Source organism: Hyla sarda, chromosome 5 (assembly GCF_029499605.1).
Source record: "Hyla sarda isolate aHylSar1 chromosome 5, aHylSar1.hap1, whole genome shotgun sequence".
Taxonomy (NCBI): domain Eukaryota; kingdom Metazoa; phylum Chordata; class Amphibia; order Anura; family Hylidae; genus Hyla; species Hyla sarda.
Genome location: NC_079193.1, coordinates 39,385,761 through 39,407,118, shown reverse-complemented (window position 1 = coordinate 39,407,118; position 21,358 = coordinate 39,385,761). Strand labels below are relative to the sequence as shown.

Here is a 21,358-nt window from a genome sequence, read left to right as displayed (position 1 = left end):
GACTTGTTATGGACCAAACATAGTCTACTAGTGACTATAGTCAGTGTATCTGTTGAGTGTATACTGTTTTTTTTTATTCTGCATAGTCTGCCATGCTTTTCGATCCCTGTAAAATAAAAGAATATGTCAAAAAATTACACCGGTCAATGGGCCAGCCGAGGGCATGCTGCACAATATGGTGTCATTTCACTGGTATCTCAATGTATACCAATAATGTACATTGGGTAAGGGGTCAAAAGGAATGAAATCTACTGTAGGTCTATACCAGTGTTTCCCAACCAGCGTGCCTCCTGCTGTGGCCGAAGGCTGTCCGGGCATGCTGGGAGTTGTAGTTTTGCCACAGCGGGAGGCACACTGGTTGGGAAACACTGGTGTACACTATTGACCACAATGGTCCAGTCCCAATAAAAGTACTTTTTACAATGACAAGGAGATGGTGACCTTTTAGTTGAAATGTATTATTATTATTATTTTATTATTATTTTTATTATTAATACCTATTTCAATCCGACCCGTATTCATAAACTCAGGACTATTATTATTATTTTATTATTATTATTATTATTATTATTATTATTATTAATGCTCTTTTCAATCCGACCCATATTTATAAACTCAGGACTATTATAATTTTTTTATTATTATTATTATTATTATTATTATTATTATTAATGCCTATTTCAATCTGACCCATATTCATAAACTCAGGACTATTATTCTTATTTTATTATTATTATTATTATTATTATTATTATTATTAATAATGCTCATTTCAATCCGACCCGTATTTATAAACTCAGGACTATTAATAATAATAATAATAATAATAATAATAATATTATTATTAATGCTCATTTCAATCCGACCCGTATTTATAAACTCAGGACTATTATTATTATTATTATTATTATTAATGCTCATTTCAATCCAACCCGTATTTATAAACTCAGGACTATTATTATTATTATTAATAATGCTCATTTCAATCCAACCCGTATTTATAAACTCAGGACTATTATTATTATTATTATTAATGCCTATTTCAATGCGACCCGTATTTATAAACTCAGGACTATTATTATTATTTTATTATTATTATTATTATTATTATTATTATTATTATTATTATTAATGCTCATTTCAATCCGACCCGTATTTATAAACTCAGGACTATTATTATTTTTTTATTATTATTATTATTATTATTATTATTAATGCCTATTTCAATCCGACCCATATTCATAAACTCAGGACCATTATTCTTATTTTATTATTATTATTATTATTATTATTATTATTATTATTAATAATGCTCATTTCAATCCGACCCGTATTTATAAACTCAGGACTATTATTATTTTTTTATTATTATTATTAATAATGCTCATTTCAATCTGACCCGTATTTATAAACTCAGGACTGCGATGCTTCACTGCGTTCAGGCACATTCCTAATAGTATGAATGTTCATATTACATCACGGATATCATACCGTATATCTTTATAACCTGACATACATCACATCTCCTCCCTTCAATTACGGATTAGAGGACGGGAGTGTGATCTGTCAGAAGTATTCCATATACAGCAATAAATGTAGCAGCAGATAATCCTGCCATATAATCTTCACCACGACTCCGATATCAAGTTACTATAGAGAAATAACACACTCCCGTACACGTCTAGCAGGCCTTATCTCCTGGGGGATGGAATAGGGTTGCAATATCTCCTTTATGACCTCCATGTGCCCTTATAGGACACCTTCTTCAATTTATATGAATTGATTTAAGTCGGTGACACAACGTTTTTTTTTCCAGGAATAACAGAAAAATTTTTTTTTCCCCCCCCTGCAACATGCTTAATATAAAGCTAAAAACGGAAAAAAGAACAAAAAAACTTTTTGAATGTCTTGGGTTTCTGTATTGATGACTAATAATAATCGTCACAATTATAGACAAATACAATGTAACTAAACTAATAACACGCAAATAGTCGTACTGTTCATGACTTTTACTGAGCCCATTCAGTAAACACTCACAATGTAGGGAGACAAAAGTAAGTGAGTGCATTGGAATTCCCTCAATTTCTGCAAAGATGACTAATAAAACGTGATCTGATTCCTAAGTCACAATTATAGTTAAACTAAACTAATAAAACGCAAATAGTCGTACTGTTCATGACTTTTTACTGAAGCTATTCAGTAAACATCAACAAAGTCAGGGGGAAAAAGTAAGTGAGTCTATTGGAATCACCTGGATTTCTGCATTGATAACTAATAAACTGTGGTCTTATTCCTAAGTCAATATTATAGGTAAACACCCACAATGTCGGGGGAAAAAGAAAAAAGTGATTCTGTAGGAATTTCCTAGATTTCTGCATTAAAGGGGTACTCCACTGGAAAAACTTTTTTTTTTAAATCAACTGGTGCCAGAAAGTTAAACAGATTTGTAAATTACTTCTATTAAAAAATCTTAATCCTTCCAGTACTTATTAGCTGCTCTTATGATCCAGAGGAAGTTATTTTCTTTTTGAATTTCCTTTCTGTTTGACCACAGTGCTCTCTGCTAACACCTCTGTCCATGTAAGGAACTGTCCCGAGCAGGATATGTTTACTATGGGGATTTGCTCCTACTCTGGACAGTTCCTAAAACGGACAGAGGTGTCAGCAGAGAGCCCTGTGGTCAGACCGAAAGGAAATTCAAAAAGAAAAGAATTTCCTGTGAATCATAACAGCAGCTGATAACTACTGGAAGGATTAAGATTTTTAAAACAGAAGTAATTTACAAATCTGTTTAAGTTTCTAGCACCAGTTGATTAAAAATTTTTTTTTCCAGTGGAGTACCCCTTTAATGAGTAATAAAATGTTGTCCGATTCCTATTTTAGAATTATAGGTAAGCCCAATGTAACTAAACTAATAGCACACAAATAGTTGTACTGTTCATGACTTTTTACGGACCTCGTTCAGTAAACACCAACAATGTAGGGAAAAAAAGTAGGAAAGTCCATTGGAATTACCGTGATTTCTGCATTCATGACTAATAAAATGTTGTCTGATATCTAAATCATATTTATAGACAAATATAATGTAACTAAACTAATAACACACAAACAGTTGTGCCTTTTTACTGTGCCTATTCAGCAAACACCCACAATGTTGGGGAAAAAGTAGGTAAGTTCATTGGACATAAATGGATTTTGTGCACTGATGACTAATAAAATGTGGTCTGATTCCTTAGTCACAATTAAAGGTAAACACAATGTAACTAAATTAATAACACACAAATAGTTGTATGGTTCATGTCTTTTATTATTAATAAAATGTGATCAGATATTTATCTAAGTCACCGTTAGAGAAAACATAATTTAACTAAACTAAGGCTGGGTTCTCAGAGCATTTAGCCAGTGTATTAGTATTATACCCCTGAATATGCCGCCATATACCTTTACATGCTGGCAGCGGCCTCATTCAATTGAATGGCTCAAAAGTAGTCAACTATTGACAACATTCAGGCCAGTTGTCAGTTATATGTTTAATTAGGCTATACTTGCTACAAATGAAGCCTCCAGTTGACTACATTTTGACCATTAAACTGAATGGGGATGCTTCCAGTATGCAATGAAATGTCATCATAGCATACAATTTTGACAGGTTGCTGCTCCAACAAACCAGGTAAACATGTAAAACCCAGCCTGATAAAACACAAACAGCTGTACTGTTCATGTTTTATATGGAAAACATTGAGTAAACATCCACAGTGCAGGGAGAAATTGACCTATAGTCACCTCCCCCAAATATTTCCTATAGTTGCAAATATTTGGAACACTACTCCCTGCAAATGTGTTTTAGTATATTTCTGGGTCACCTTCTGTGCACTATACACTTCAGAACATGCTACAGTATACCAATAGGGCAAAGATCAGGACTCTGGTTTGGCCGTTACGAAGCACAGATCGTCTTTTTGGAAGCATTCCTTAGTTTTGTTGTGTCACCCACAATATGTCGTACCCAAAGCCAACATGATAAAGGATGGAGACTCTCAAAGTCCTGTGAGCCCAAAGCCCGAGATACATTATGAAGATATTTCCTAGCCCCTAAAGATTCTACAATTGGATAAAAAAAAAATTCTACTCACTTAACTCCAGGCAGGAAAAATAACTAATACCAACATTTACTTATAAGACATAATTTGTTTTCAAGAAACAAAGTTAATCAAAGAGAAATGAGGTGGAGCAAGCGGAGGACACAGGCGGTGTATCACAGACCATTATCTTCACTGCAATGAAACATGAATGTTATTTAAAAGTCAGTGGAGATAAGAGTCACAGTTTAAGGTGTCTGCTATTCTAGATGCTTCCAGTAATTACTTGACATTTTCATTAGGATTATAACAGTAACAATGCCGTCAGTTGTCGAAAATTGTATTTCTAGAGAGCAAAACAGCCAATCGCTGGCAGAAGACGGATACACGAATCTTATAGTAAACTTACAAAACAATGTGTTATTATGATGTATGGAAGTACATAGGTTAGGCTATTTGGAGCCCCTTTAAAATGGTTGTTCGCTTATAAGGGCATATGGATATCAGAGGGGGTGGTGTTTTGTCAGCACGGCCCCCACTCTGAGAGATCCAGCCCAGGAGGAGAGCAACCCTGTTAGAATTCTCCCCAAACTAGTGGAATTCATTGGAAGTACACAGAAGACTGGCGGTCCATACTGTGGGTAAACTTAGACCCTCTATTTGAGTGCCAGGTTTTATAGCCTAAAAGCCTCCATACACATTAGAAAAAAGTTGACTTACTGTGAGACTGTCCAATTATGTAATGTGTTAAAGGGGTACTCCGGCAAAGTTAAGAAAAATAAAAATACCCCAAAGCCACCACAATACCTGTTCTTTGTCCCCTGTAGTTATTCATGTGGTTTTGGCAAGTCCTGTGGCCCCTGTTGTCTCCTACATGCTTTTTTTCCCTTGTTTGCAGCACAGACTACTACTCCCAGAAGTCAGTGCAGCTCTGTGTAATGGCTGCCAGCCAATTGCTTTCACTATCTGTGTGTATGTTCACACTGCAGCTCACACACTGTACAGGTCTTTTCATCCTTCCTCCAGCAATAAACCATGTTATGCTTTGAATGCAGCAGTAAGTGATAAGATCTACAGCAATCTTAACTCAGCTTGTCTCACAGCACACAGAGAGGAGAGGGGAGGGGGGGAGGGGAGCTGTGGCTGTGAAGCCAGGTATCATGTGGTGCTTGTCTCTGTGTAAACCCCTCACTGACCAAGCCCCCACCCTCCTATCAAGACACAGCAGTTGGCTGGATGAAGTTTTCCCTCACACTTCCTGCATGTAAGTGACAGCTGAAAGAGGAAAACTGCTGTATATAGGTAATGAATGATTTTTAGACAAATACATAGGTTGGTGAGAGGGAAAGGATGAGATATGGGTTTAGTTCCCTGGAGTACCCCTTTAAGGGGCCTCCTGCATCTATTGTAACAGATGATGTCAGGTAAGAGAAGGATCGGGCATGTTGGATTTCAAGTGCCTGATCTTTTTTGTTCGTAGAGAGTAAAGCTGCTGCCAGAGGAGTCTTTTTCCTTTTCTCTCCATTCAGATTAAGATTTAGCCAATCAGATTATTCATGTGTATGGAGGGATCAACAGAACGAACATTCATCAGACTACCTACCACATGTATGGGAATCTTAAGATAGAAGGGCCTGGTGTGTTTTACCCTGCCTTGAGCCATTATGCCACTATCTATGCAGGTTCTTATCTCCAAATAGGAAAGAGAATGAGACCAACCATTATCCTGCAGCAGCCACCACAGCCTCTCCTGGTGATAACTAACTCAGCCACCAAATAGTAAAATGTACGATCATTATGGATGGTGCCCTATAAAAATGGCATCTGAAATGGTGGACATGGCCCAGAAGGAGTGCACCTGGTTAGTGCATGCATAACATGATTGGACCAGGGATTCACATAGAAGAGGGGGATCCAATTTTAGGGATCAGTCTATGCCCTCTATTACGATGCCAGGTTTTATGACTTGGGATAGAGTGGCCTGGTACATGTTGCTCGCTCCATGGCCTTTTCAGGACCTCACTTGACCTAACAATTTTGCTTCTTCCCAAAAACAAAAGAAGATAGACCGACATTTAACCTGCAGGAGACACCACATCTTCCTCTGGTGATGAGTGGAGCTCCATCTGACAACAGTAAAGCATATAGTCCCCATAGAGGGGATGCTCTGTAAGAGTGACCCTAGTTCTGGTAGACGGGGGCCTGAGTATTTTCTCCGAATACTGTGTACTTAGCCTGTGCATGCATTACATGGACAGACATGGAAGAGTAGAGACCCTAGCAAGGATCAAACTAGGTCACCTATTATGGGGCCAAATACCACAATTCAGGATATACGGGTTGGGTGCGTATTGCCCCCTTCATGCCCTGTTAATGACCCCCCTTGGGCCATTTCCCTCCCATTTGTGTAGGTTCTTTATAGACATATTTATTTACTGGCACTTCTCCAGTACAATTTCTTCACTTCAATATGTTGAAAGCCGCTCTAGGAACTTCCCAATGCAATCAGCTAAGACAGTCATTGTCTTCTATATAGTGAGTGCTGTAAGACAAACCGATGTCTACAAATATTCTCCTCTAAAGGGATGTTCTGGCTGGAAGGGATGACCTATTGCTAGAATGAAGAGGTTGTGGCATTCTGTGGGGCACCACTTCTTCTTACCAAATATTTTCCCTGCCCAGCCACATGGATGGCCAATCGTTCTGCCCAGCCCCATTCACTTGCATTGCCCTGCTTGTCCTTTGAATTAAGAGTTCCCCGCTTTTGGACTCCCACTATTCCTACTGATCTGTTTTCACTACCTACTTCTGGAATCCCCCCCTTTCACTGATTCCTTTTTTTACAGACCAAAATGAACAAAATAGCCAGAGAGCAACAGGTTGGAGTTCACCAAAGTGAATATAAAAAATGACAACAACCCTTTAATCTATCGTCGACAAGTAAAATAAAAAGTAAGACCTAAAGAGCAATAGAAAAAGTCATAGTTATTAGACTACGGTCTACTTCAACCAACTGTGGCAGATACAGCAGAGCTGAATTTGTCATTTACCTTTACTTTGTTTGCACTTTGCGATAAGGTAAGATAATGGAGTAAATCTATGTGCAAGTCAACAGATAACACCATGAGTAATGTCAATGGCAAACTCAGTCCTACTATATGGTATAAGTATAGATATCATTGGAGGGTCTTCTACCTTACTGATTCCCGATTGGTGTCTGGATCCGGCGCAACACAGCGACACAAATCTTTTCTCAGATCTGATCTTCTTGTCGTCTCGCAAGTCCTTCTCCATTTCCAGGGCGCCCTCAGCTCCGGTCGTAGGTTGTATGAACAGCCATGGAGCTTGTTGTCACTAGTCGTCTCGCCCGTGCATGTTCAGCTGGAGCCTAATACCAGGTTGCCGGATATTCCAGCTCACTCTTCTCTCCAGTGTCTCGTTACCGGTCTGTCATGGGTGAAACACACTGAATAGGAGGAGGTGGAGCTGAAGTTGTGCAAATTTCTAAATCACCACTGCCCATAAAAGCACAGATCTTCCAAGGAATCCGGATCACTTTAAACAAGACAGAAGAAGAAGAATATTTTTTTCTCTCGTCTTCCCTTCTCATCCGCCAGCGCGGAATAAATCCAACTATAGGTAGAGCAACAAGAAAGAGATGACTAATAGTGATGCTGAGGGGCACAGATAACTCCATATGGCTGCAGAGTCTTTGATGTTACCTTGTCTGCCTCCTTTCTTCTAGCTATATTATACTAAGCAATTCTCGGTTTACAGCTAAGACAAACTATTTAACTCCTTCGGAATGTAAAGTTTTAGGCGGAGAGGAACCAGTATGGAATTCAAGGGCATTTCACTCATTTCTAGTCTATGGAAGGGGCTTGTACTACCGGTTGGGGTGACCCATTACAAGTGGGGCCCCATATCCATTCCCAAAGGTGATCTCATATTTAGGGGTATTCCAGGAAATTTTTTTTTTTTTTTTTTTAGATCAACTGGCTCCAGAAAGTTAAACAGATTTGTAAATTACTTCTATTAAAAAATCTTAATCCTTCCAATAATTATCAGCTGCTGAAGTTGAGCTCTTCTTATCTGTCTGGCAACAGTGCTCACTGCTGACATCTCTGCTTGTCTCGGGAACTGCACAGAGTAGAAAAGGTTTGCTATAGGGATTTGCTTCTACTCTGGACAGTTCCCGAGACAGGTGTCATCAGAGAGCACTTAGACAGAAAAGAACAACTCAACTTAAGCAGCTCATAAGTACTGACAGGTTTAAGATTTTTTTAATAGAAGTAATTTACAAATCTGTTTAACTTTCTGGAGCCAGTTGATCTAAAAAAAAAAAAAAAAAAATTTTTTTTTTTCCTGGAATACCCCTTTAAGATGGTTCCACAGCTCTTGTTATGTACAAGGTCCTTCTGGTCACACTAGTGCCAAGAACCAACGTTGGTAAAGAAGATATCTTTTGATATTTGCCATGATACCCCCTCTTTTATGTCCGTCCCTTCGGCAGGAGCCTATGTTATCCATGTCAATGCCACATACAGCATTGGTCTCAAAATGTGGCCCTCCAGATGTTGCAAAACTTCAGCTTCCAACATGCCCAGACGTTGGCTGTCCGAGCATGCTGGGAGTTGAAGTTTTGCAACATCTGGAGGGCCACAGTTTGAGACCACTGACTTTATCTAAAGTAAACTTTAATCTAAAGCCATTACGGAACCCATACGCCCAAATAATAGTATAAAAGGAAAAACTGAAAAGGAACTCCCTGATTTCGGATATATGAGTGTCGTGACATAAAAAGTGGGTTTTAGTCACATGAACGGCTGTGACATCACACCTTTGTATTAATTCGGCATGCCAGTATGACAGCCAATGTAATATTCAGTCGGGAAATCTCACTGGACATCACCAGTCAGATAAGTCAAACTGACAACTGTGTTTTGATAGGATGTGATACCGCAAATGTGTTCCAGACACAACTGACCTCACAACTGTATTTCTGTACGATGAGCTGTTGTGACATCACACCTGTGTTAATTTAAGTTAGGCTGCTGTGATATCACAAGTGTGTTTCTGTTATAAACCTGCTGTGACATCACAAAGGTGTTTCTGTTATAAACCTGCTGTGACATCACAAAGGTGTTTCTGTTATAAACCTGCTGTGACATCACAAAGGGGTTTCTGTTATAAACCTGCTGTGACATCACAAAGGTGCTTCTGTTATAAACCTGCTGTGACATCACAAAGGGGTTTCTGTTATAAACCTGCTGTGACATCACAATTGTTTTACAGCCAGGCAAGCTATTCGTATATCACAGGTGTGTGCGTCAAACTGCTGTGACATCACAAGTGTGATTAAGTCAGCCAATTAACTGTGACATCACAAGTGTCAGTCTAGTTGACAGGTCCCAAGTATTTTACAACTGTTTCTGTTAGTTACCCTGCTGTGTGACATCACAATTATGTTTCTGTTATTCATCCTGCTGTGACATCACTATTGTTTTTAACCATGTAAGCTCCTCTAAGATCATAAGTATGTGTCAAACTGCGGCGACATCACAAGTGTATTTTTGTTGGCTATCCTGCTGTGTGACATCACAATTGCCCTCGTGTTAGTTAAGCTGTTGTGACATCACTATTGTTTTCCAACCTCTAATATCACAAGTGTGTGTGCGTCAAACTGCGGTGACATCACAAGTGTGATTCAGTCAAGTAAAATGGACTATGACATCACAAGTGTCCATCTAGTTATGTGGCGATAGGACCCTGGCTCACGGCACAGGGAGTCACTTGGCACTTTCTTTCATTTATGTAAATGAGACGGGCCATTTTGCCTGGTAAAACCTGTCCAACCTGAGTGCTGGCGAGGACACTGCCGGAGGCTGTAATATAGAGCATGCTGAAACTTTACCTGATGTTTTACATTGCACAGTAGTTCTGTATTCTTTTCTAAAATACATTCATCCAAGATTAACAATCATCAGTAATGTAATGTGAACATAATAAAAGAATCATTAATTATAGAAAACATTACACCTACAGCATAGTTACAATCCAAACATTTTTAAAGCCTTTGTGAGTACAATTATTCTGCACATTTTATACAGAGATAATCCACATGAGAATTTGAGTAATTTTGTAGATACATTGCATTACTTATCTTTTACTAATCCTGGCTTACATCCTGTATTATAGTCCAGAGCTGCATTCACAATTCTGCTGGTTGTCAAGGTAAACAGTCAGCATATTGTTTGTCAGACACACCCTTAAGGATTTACCTGAATTTTATCATTTGTTGTTGTTTTTTCTACTATATTAATGTTTTGTATCTAGTATGTAGACTACACTTCTGCAAAAACAAAGGTAGTTTAAATGCCCCCCTGAGACACAGCACTGGGGGCAAATGCTCTACCAATATATTTCCTTCCCCCACTACACCCCCCAGGACAGAAATTGGCCTTGCTTTCCTGACCTATAGCACTAAAATGTAGTGTTGCTCACGAATATTCGCAATTCGAATATTATTCGCGAATATCGCATATTCGCGAATTCGCGAATTTCGCGAATATAGCGCTATATATTCGTAATTACGAATATTCGTTTGTTTTTTTTTGGTTTTTTTTCACAGTACACATCACCCCTCTCTGCTTCCAGCTTGTGTGGTGTAAAGAAGGCTGTAATACTACTGTGTGAGACTGGCGGGCGAAAATTTGCATATGCGAAAATTCGCATATGCGAATTTTCGCATATGCTAATTTTGTATATGCTAATATTCACATATGTTAATTTTCGCATACGCGAATTTACGCATATGCGAAAATAAAACGAGAATATGCGAATATTCGCGAATATATGACGAATATTCGTCCATATATTCGCGAATATTCGCGAATTCGAATATGGCCTATGCCGCTCAACACTACTAAAATGTCTTTTCCACATAGCATTGGATCCCAGGGTCACAGGTCACAGTGCAAAAAGGTCACATAGGAGGTTTGATGGTAGTAAAGGAGGAAGGAAGGAAGGGTGGGAGAAGGAAGGAAGGGTGGAAGGGAGGCATAGAAGAAGAAGGTAGGAAGGAAGGTAAGTATGAAGAAGGAAAGAAGAAGGAAGGAAGAAAAGGAGGAATGAATGAAGCAAGGAAGAGAAAAGGAAGGAGAAATGAAGGAATATTGGGAGGAAGGAAGGAATATAGGAATGAAAGAATAAAAGAAAGAAAGCAAAAGAAAGAAAGAAATGCACCACAAGCATAATATGGGTGCATTGTGGCAGCCGCAAATTCTGACCCTACTGTGGGTCTAGACCAATGTTTCCCAACCAGGGTGCCTCCTGCTGTTGCAAAACTACAAATCCCAGCATGCCCGGACAGCCAATGACAGTCGGGCCAGTACTTGTAACAGCAATAGAGATACAAAAATGCACCTGTATTGCGCTCATATGAAACCAGCCGTACTGGCCTCATACAGGGTGAGTTATGGTGCCCAGAGCCCATAACACATGCTACAGGTGTTCTTTTAGTTTTTAAAAGGTGGGTAAGAAATATATTATTTTTTTTTTAATTTTGGCAAAATATTTCATCTTTGACTTAGTTCTCCACTCATATAAAACGAAACATAAAATGTAAATAATTAAAGGGATATTTATGGGAAATGACATCTTGACAGGGAGCTCTCACGGTCTGGACTGTAAGGACTCCTCTTAGTCTGTTATTGTACAATTACCGAATTGACTCAACCAGTGGCCATTCATTACCGCCAACACCACGACACCTTCCATATGGCAGACACGGACTGGAACGGATGCCGTCTGCGGGGAATGGACATTTACAAACATCTATGTTGTCAACGAAGGAGAAATCTTCAGAGACTAAGACATTGGAAGGTGCCGGGAATGCTGAACAGATTGTGTCAATGATCTGAAGACAAATGATCTGCATATTTGGCAGGTACCAGCTAATTCATAGACTTAAAGGGGTACTCCGGGGGAAAAATTATGTTTTTAAATCAATTGGTGCAAGAAAGTTAAACGTGAAACTCTATAACATACGTTTCGTGAGCCATCCTGTCACTGTGATGTCATCTAGAACATGAGTTTGAGGAGCGATCCTATTATTGTGATGTCATCAGTAGAATGGGAATGAGGAGCTATTCTGTCACTGTGATGTCATTAATAGAAGGAGGAGCCATCCTGTCACTGTGGTGTCATTAATAGAAGGAGGAGCCATCCTGTCACTGTGGTGTCATTAATAGAAGGAGGAGCCATCCTGTCACTGTGGTGTCATTAATAGAAGGAGGAGCCATCCTGTCACTGTGATGTCATTAATAGAATGAGGAAGAGCCATCCTATCACTGTGATGTCATTAATAGAATGAGGAGCTATTCTGTCACTGTGATGTCATTAATAGGAGGAGGAGCCATCCTGTCACTATGATGTCATTAATAGAAGGAGGAGCCATCCTGTCACTATGATGTCATTAATAGAAGGAGGAGCCATCCTGTCACTGTGATGTCATTAATAGAATGAGGAGCTATTCTGTCACTGTGATGTCATTAATAGAATGAGGAGCTATTCTGTCACTGTGATGTCATTAATAGAATGAGGAAGAGCCATCCTGTCACTGTGATGTCATTAATAGAATGAGGAAGAGCCATCCTATCACTGTGATGTCATTAATAGAATGAGGAGCTATTCTGTCACTGTGATGTCATTAATAGGAGGAGGAGCCATCCTGTCACTATGATGTCATTAATAGAATGAGGAGCCATCCTGTCACTGTAATGTCATTAATAGAAGGAGGAGGAGTCATCCTGTCACTGTGATGTCATTAATAGAATGAGGAGTCATCCTGTCACTGTGAGGTCATTAATAGAATGAGGAGTCATCCTGTCACTATGATGTCATTAATAGAATGAGGAGGAGTTATCCTGTCACTGTGATATCATTAATAGAATGAGGAGTCATCCTGTCACTGTGAGGTCATTAATAGAATGAGGAGTCATCCTGTCACTGTGATATCATTAATAGAAGGAGGAGGAGTCATCCTGTCACTGTGATGTCATTAATAGAATGAGGAGTCATCCTGTCACTGTGAGGTCATTAATAGAATGAGGAGTCATCCTGTCACTATGATGTCATTAATAGAAGGAGGAGGAGTCATCCTGTCACTGTGATATCATTAATAGAATGAGGAGTCATCCTGTCACTGTGATGTCATTAATAGGAGGAGGAGCCATCCTGTCTCTGTGATGTCTTTAATAGGAGGAGGAGCCATCCTGTCACTGTGATGTCATTAATAGAATATGGATCCATCCTGTCACTGTGATGTCATTAATAGAAGGAGGAGGAGCCATCCTGTCTCTGTGATGTCATTAATAGAATATGGATCCATCCTGTCACTGTGATGTCATTAATAGAAGGAGGAGGAGCCATCCTGTCACTGTGATGTCATTAATAGGAGGAGGAGCCATCCTGTCACTGTGATGTCATTAATAGGAGGAGGAGCCATCCTGTCTCTGTGATGTCTTTAATAGGAGGAGGATCCATCCTGTCACTGTGATGTCATTAATAGAATATGGATCCATCCTGTCACTGTGATGTCATTAATAGAAGGAGGAGGAGCCATCCTGTCTCTGTGATGTCATTAATAGAATATGGATCCATCCTGTCACTGTGATGTCATTAATAGAAGGAGGAGGAGCCATCCTGTCACTGTGATGTCATTAATAGAAGGAGGAGGAGCCATCCTGTCACTGTGATGTCATTAATAGGAGGAGGAGGAGGAGCCATCCTGTCACTGTGATGTCATTAATAGGAGGAGGAGCCATCCTGTCACTGTGATGTCATTAATAGAATATGGATCCATCCTATCACTGTGATGTCATTAATAGAAGGAGGAGGAGCCATCCTGTCACTGTGATGTCATCCTTTATCTGATCTAAAGCTCTTACCAGGTTAGCGGAGGCAGAATGGCACCTGATGAACTTTTTCTTCCCATTTTATCACATTATAAATGACATCATTCACATCCCAGATGTTCGCTGACACTCATTTAATCCTCCAGCTTCCACTTTATGGCTCCAGATTGATTAGACATAGACTTGTTATATTTTTAAGACGACGGATTTATTACCGTCATTTAATGCTTCCCAAAACCCAGAACAACATTTTAGAAGACGTGCTTTGTTAGCTTTATGTAATACAAGATCTCCACCGCCATATAATAGCTGCCCATAAATAACCACATTCTTCCTCGCTCGCACTTGGATAATGATTTTTACAGCTTGTTTGTCATTGTTTCAATATTTAGCTGCAGCTTTTTTTTATTTAATAAACCTGAAATATCCCAATATAATTTATATAGAACATCCTGGGCGATTTTTATGTTATTGGATGAGATTCATATGTCATTTTAACTAACATTATTTACATTTAAATTATTTTGGAGCAGCTAATGGTGATGGCTTATGGGCCTAACAAATATGGTCAAACTCATAACTTCTATGTTACTGCGGCTGCTGCTAGATAACATGTTTTAAGCATTGGCTGACAAAGTGTGGGAAGAATGGAAGGAAGGGATAAAGGAATGACAGAAGGAGAAAGAAAGGAAGGAAGGAAGGAAGAAGGAGAAAGAAAGGAAGGAAGAAGGAGAAAGGAAGGAAGGAAGGAAGGAAGGAAGGAAGAAGGAGAAAGAAAGGAAGGAAGAAGGAGAAAGAAAGGAAGGAAGGAAGAAGGAGAAAGAAAGGAAGGAAGGAAGAAGGAGAAAGAAAGGAAGGAAGAAGGAGAAAGAAAGGAAGGAAGAAGGAGAAAGGAAGGAAGGAAGAAGGAGAAAGAAAGAAAGAAAGAAAGAAAGAAGGAGAAAGAAAGAAAAAGAAAGAAAGAAGGAGGAAGAAAGAAGAAAGAAAGAGAAAGAAAGAAGGAGAAAGAGAAAGAAAGAAAGAAAGAAAGAAAGAAAGAAAGAAGGAGAAGCAAAGAAGGAGAAAGAATAGAGCAGTGGAATGTAGGGAGGAAGGAATTAGTAAAGACAGGAAGGGAGAGAAGAAATATAGGGAGAGAGGTAGGAAGGAATGGATAGAGGGAGAAAGGAATGCAGGAAGGAAGGGAGAAAGTAAGAAAGGAAGGAAAGAAGGAAGAAAGGAAGGGAGAAGGGGAGAAAGAAAGGTTAGGGAGAGGAAGGTAAGGAGGGAGGGGCAAAAAGGAAGGAAAAGAGGAAGGGAAATAGGATGGAAGGGAGAGATGGAGGGAGGGAGGGAGGGAGGAAGCAAGGGAAAGAGGTAGGAAGGAAAGTAGAAGAAAGAATGGAAGAAGAAATAAGAAAGAGAAGGATTGGAAGAAGACAGGAAGAATGGGAGGAAGGAGGAAATGAAGGAAGGGAGAGAGGAAGAAAGAAAGGGAGGAAAAAAAGGAAGGGACAGATGATAGAAGGAGAAAAGGAGGGAGGAAGGAAGGAAAGACAGAAGAAAAAATAGGAAGTAGAATTGAGAAAGGGAAGGAATGGAAGAAAGAAGACAGGAAGGAGGGGAGGGAGAGAAGAAGGAAGGGGGAGAGAGAGAGAAGGAGAAAGGAAGATCAGGAAGGGAAGGAAGGTAGGGAGAAAAAGAGGAAGGGAAATGGAAGTAAAAAGAAGAATGGGAAAGAATTAAAGAAGAAAGAAAGGAAGGAGAAAGGGGAGGAAGGATCCCAAAAAATAACTTCCAAAGAGAATAAGCAAGTCTCCAAGGTGCTGCAGAAGCCTCTTGGGCCTCTCAAACAACAGTGCTCCACAGCAATGTTGTGTGTGTTGGTAGGATGATGCTGTAGATTATTGGATACACAGTTAGGGGGGTGAGATTGGTCTTTCTGCTTGCAAGATATGAGATAGATAGAAATGTGATTGATAGATAGATGTGAGATATGGGATAGATAGATAAGTAATAGACAGATAGATATTAGATATGGGATAGATAGATAGATATGAGATAGATACATAGGTAATAGATAGATGATAGGTAGATATGAGATAGATAGATAGATATGAGATAGATACATAGGTAATAGATAGATGATAGGTAGATATGAGATAGATAGATAGATATGAGATAGGTAGATAGATAAGTAATAGATAGATATGAGATAAATACATAGGTAATAGATAGATAGATAGATATGAGAGATAGATAGATATGAGATAGATAGATAGATAGATAGATAAAGTAATAGATAGATATGAGATAAATACATAGGTAATAGATAGATAGATAGATATCAGATAGATACATAGGTAATAGATAGATAGATAGATATGAGATAGATAGATAGATAGATAAGTAATAGATAGATATGAGATAAATACATAGGTAATAGATAGATAGATAGATAGATAGATATCAGATAGATACATAGGTAATAGATAGACATAAACAGCAGCCACTAGAGATGTAGTATTACAGGCCAGTAATTTAAGTTAATGGTTGTCCATGTAATTCTCTGATGGGGCAGGTTTCCCACAATGAGCTGATCTTTTTAACTGTGCAGGGAACCCCCTTCAATTACATACATACGCCCTTAAATCTTGGTGAGAAAATTCCTTTAAAGTGCACATACATTTCTAATGATATTTTTTCGGTTCCCCCCCTGGATACAGAACATAGATCAAAGAACATAAAATTTCCAGAACTGTAAACGGACAAAACTTTGACAACAACCTGCGTTCCGTCTGTGCCTTTGCAGGGAGCGCACATGTCATAACAAGTGTGAAGTATGCACCGACAGCAGCACAAAAATGTGCCTAAATCAGCAGTCCTATGCGAGTGTGCAAGAAACGACACCAGGATCTTACTCGACAAATTTTAAAGCAAAACTTTACCGTCCCGTCATTGCTAATAAGGCAACATGAAATCTGATTTACCAACCGAGTCATTCTAAGGTTTAAAGGGAGACAACGCAACAGTGTATATCCTCTATATATACAGTATCAAGACTCACAAGTTATACTGTTATAACATGCATGCTACTTCTAAATCAGTGTTTCCTAACCAGAGTGCCTACAGCTGTTGCAAAACTACAACTCCCAGCATGCCCGGACAGCCTTTGGCTGTCCGGGCATGCTGGGAGTTGAAGTTTTGCAACAGCTGGAGGCACTCTAGTTGGGAAATGTTGGTCTCAAGTATTAACCCAAAAGCAGTGTTCCCCAACCTGTGGCTCTCCAGCTGTTGCAAAACTACAACTCCCAGGATGCCCAAACAGTATTTGGCTGTCCGGGCATTCTGGGAGTTGTAGTTTGGCAACAGCTGGAGGCACCCTGGTTGGTTGTTTTAACATTGTAACTTGTGAGTCTTGATACTTTTAAGAGACCATATACGCTGTTGCTTAAAACCTGTGTTTCCCAACCAGTGTGCCTCCAGATGCTGCAAAACTATAACTCCCAGCATGCTCGGATGGACTTTGGCTGTCCGGGCATGCTGGGGGTTGTAGTTTTGCAACAGCTGGAGGCACACTGGTCTAAAGCATGAACACTTAAGAAGTGTTCCCCAACCTATGGCTCTCCAGCTGTTGCAAAACTACAACTCTTTTGCTGTCAGGAAATGATGGGAGTTGTAGTTCTGCAACATCTGGAGAGCCACACATTTTGGGAACACTACTCTAATTAATAATTAATTATAATAATAATAATAATAATAATAATAATAATAAAATTCTCTTCCATTTCCCCACTATGCTATTTTAATGATACTGTACAATGTTACAGAACAACGCCTCCCAGTGGCCAGAGGATGAAATGAGTTTCATGTTTGTAGAATTAATTAGGGAAATGTGGCTTCCACTGTTAACAAAAGCCATTATGCCAATGTGAACAGAGTCTAAGAGGATCCCGAGAGGCAACAGCATAGTATCTATACATTAGACTCCATAATTAAACAGTAAGTGGTAATAAGCTCCTCGGCTCCCCTAGTGGTGGCTGCAGGTAGTCAGATTTTCAATATTTAAAATTGTGCTCTATATCAGAAAAAGGGGTACTCCACTGGAAAACATTATTATTATTTTTTTAAATCAACTGGTGCCAGAAAGTTAAACAGATTTGTAAATTACTTCTATTAAAAAACCTTAATCCTTCCAGTAGTTATCAGCTGCTGTTATGATCCACAGGAAGTTCTTTTCTTTTTCAGTTTCCTTTCTGTCTGACCACAGTGCTCTCTGCTGACACCTCTGTCCATTTTAGGAACTGTCCAGAGTAGGTGCAAATCCTCATAGCAAACCTCTCCTGCTCTGGACAGTTCCTGACATGGACAGAGGTGTCAGCAGAGAGCCCTGTGGTCAGGCAGAAAGAAAAGAAATTCAAAACCAAAAGAATTTCCTGTGGATCATAACAGCAGCTAATAAGTACTGGAAGGATTAAGATTTTTTAATAGAAGTAATTTACAAATCTGTTTCACTTTCTGGCAGCAGTTCATAAAAAAATGTTTTCCAATTGAGTACCCCTTTAAACTCTGGACACAATAAAGCAGTGGTCTCCATATGTTGGACTTCCAGCTGTTGCAGAACTACAACTTCCAGCATGCCCGGACAGCAGACAACATACCATGACATGAGATCACAGCAGGCCACGCTTCATGCCTGTGTGACAGTGCGGCCGGCCTGCATTCACTCACACAGCAGCCAGTGCCGACCAGAGGCGCCAAATGTCACTCAGCGCCTTCTAAATGAGCCTGAACCTTCATTATTTACTGGATCCAAGAGAGAACTTCCCCGAAACTGGTTTTTCTTCTAAGTGCATGTGACAAGGAAATGATCTCTTCTTCCGTACAGAGATTCCGTACACCAGAAATAAAACAAGTCCTGAAGCCATAGAATCCTACTACACTATACAATAATATACAATAAACAGTAATAATATACAGAACTATAGGATAGTAAACTATCTATACAATACTAGACTAGATTACACAATACAACACTATACTGCGCTATATTACACTATACAATACAACACTATACTATACAGCGCTATATTACACTATACAATACAACATTATACTATACTGCGCTATATTACACTATACAATACAACACTATACTATACTGCGCTATATTACACTATACAATACAACACTATACTATACTGCGCTATATTACACTATACAATACAACACTATACTATACAGCGCTATATTACACTATACAATACAACATTATACTATACTGCGCTATATTACACTATACAATACAACACTATACTATACAGCGCTATATTACACTATACAATACAACACTATACTATACTGCGCTATATTACACTATACAATACAACACTATACTATACTGCGCTATATTACACTATACAATACAACACTATACTATACTGCGCTATATTACACTATACAATACAACACTATACTATACAGCGCTATGTTACACTATACAATACAACACTATACTATACTGCGCTATATTACACTATACAATACAACACTATACTATACTGCGCTATATTACACTATACAATACAACACTATACTATACTGCGCTATATTACACTATACAATACAACACTATACTATACTGCGCTATATTACACTATACAATACAACACTATACTATACTGCGCTATATTACACTATACAATACAACACTATACTATACAGCGCTATGTTACACTATACAATACAACACTATACTATACTGCGCTATATTACACTATACAATACAACACTATACTATACTGCGCTATATTATACTATACAATACAACACTATACTATACTGCACTATATTACACTATACAATACAACACTATACTATACTGCGCTATATTACACTATACAATACAACACTATACTATACTGCGCTATATTACACTATACAATACAACACTATACTATACTGCGCTATATTACACTATACAATACAACACTATACTATACTGCGCTATATTACACTATACAATACAACACTATACTATACAGCGCTATATTACACTATACAATACAACACTATACTATACAGCGCTATATTACACTATACAATACAACACTATACTATACTGCACTATATTACACTATACAATACAACACTATACTATACTGCGCTATATTACACTATACAATACAACACTATACTATACTGCGCTATATTACACTATACAATACAACACTATACTATACAGCGCTATATTACACTATACAATACAACACTATACTATACTGCGCTATATTACACTATACAATACAACACTATACTATACTGCGCTATATTACACTATACAATACAACACTATACTATACTGCGCTATATTACACTATACTGCGCTATATTACACTATACAATACAACACTATACTATACTGCACTATATTACACTATACAATACAACACTATACTATACTGCGCTATATTACACTATACAATACAACACTATACTATGCAGCGCTATATTACACTATACAATACAACACTATACTATACTGCGCTATATTACACTATACAATACAACACTATACTATACTGCGCTATATTACACTATACAATACAACACTATACTATACTGCGCTATATTACACTATACAATACAACACTATACTATACAGCGCTATATTACACTATACAATACAACACTATACTATACTGCGCTATATTACACTATACAATACAACACTATACTATACTGCGCTATATTACACTATACAATACAACACTATACTATACTGCGCTATATTACACTATACTGCGCTATATTACACTATACAATACAACACTATACTATACTGCACTATATTACACTATACAATACAACACTATACTATACTGCGCTATATTACACTATACAATACAACACTATACTATGCAGCGCTATATTACACTATACAATACAACACTATACTATACTGCGCTATATTACACTATACAATACAACACCATACTATACTGCACTATATTACACTATACAATACAACACTATACTATACTGCGCTATATTACACTATACAATACAACACTATACTATACTGCGCTATATTACACTATACAATACAACACTATACTATACTGCGCTATATTACACTATACAATACAACACTATACTATACTGCGCTATATTATACTATACAATACAACACTATACTATACTGCGCTATATTACACTATACAATACAACACTATACTGCGCTATATTACACTATACAATACAACACTATACTATACTGCGCTATATTACACTATACAATACAACACTATACTGCGCTATATTACACTACACAATACAACACTATACTATACTGCGCTATATTACACTATACAATACAACACT

General features: G+C 38.2%; 1 protein-coding gene across 11 annotated transcripts in view; it reads right to left on the bottom strand.

The window, feature by feature from the left end:
* KIAA1217 (KIAA1217 ortholog) overlaps positions 1-21,358 on the bottom strand; it is a 692,495-nt gene that overhangs the window by 288,137 nt on the left and 383,000 nt on the right. Inside the window, exon 1 of one of the 11 annotated variants that reach the window (XM_056519296.1) lies at positions 7,275-7,616. The exons of the other annotated variants lie outside the window; for them this stretch is intronic. Coding sequence (XP_056375271.1) covers positions 7,275-7,373 — 99 coding nt within the window. The 5' untranslated portion in view covers positions 7,374-7,616. Of the gene's footprint in view, positions 1-7,274; positions 7,617-21,358 lie in introns of those variants that run through there. 11 annotated transcript variants of the gene reach the window in all.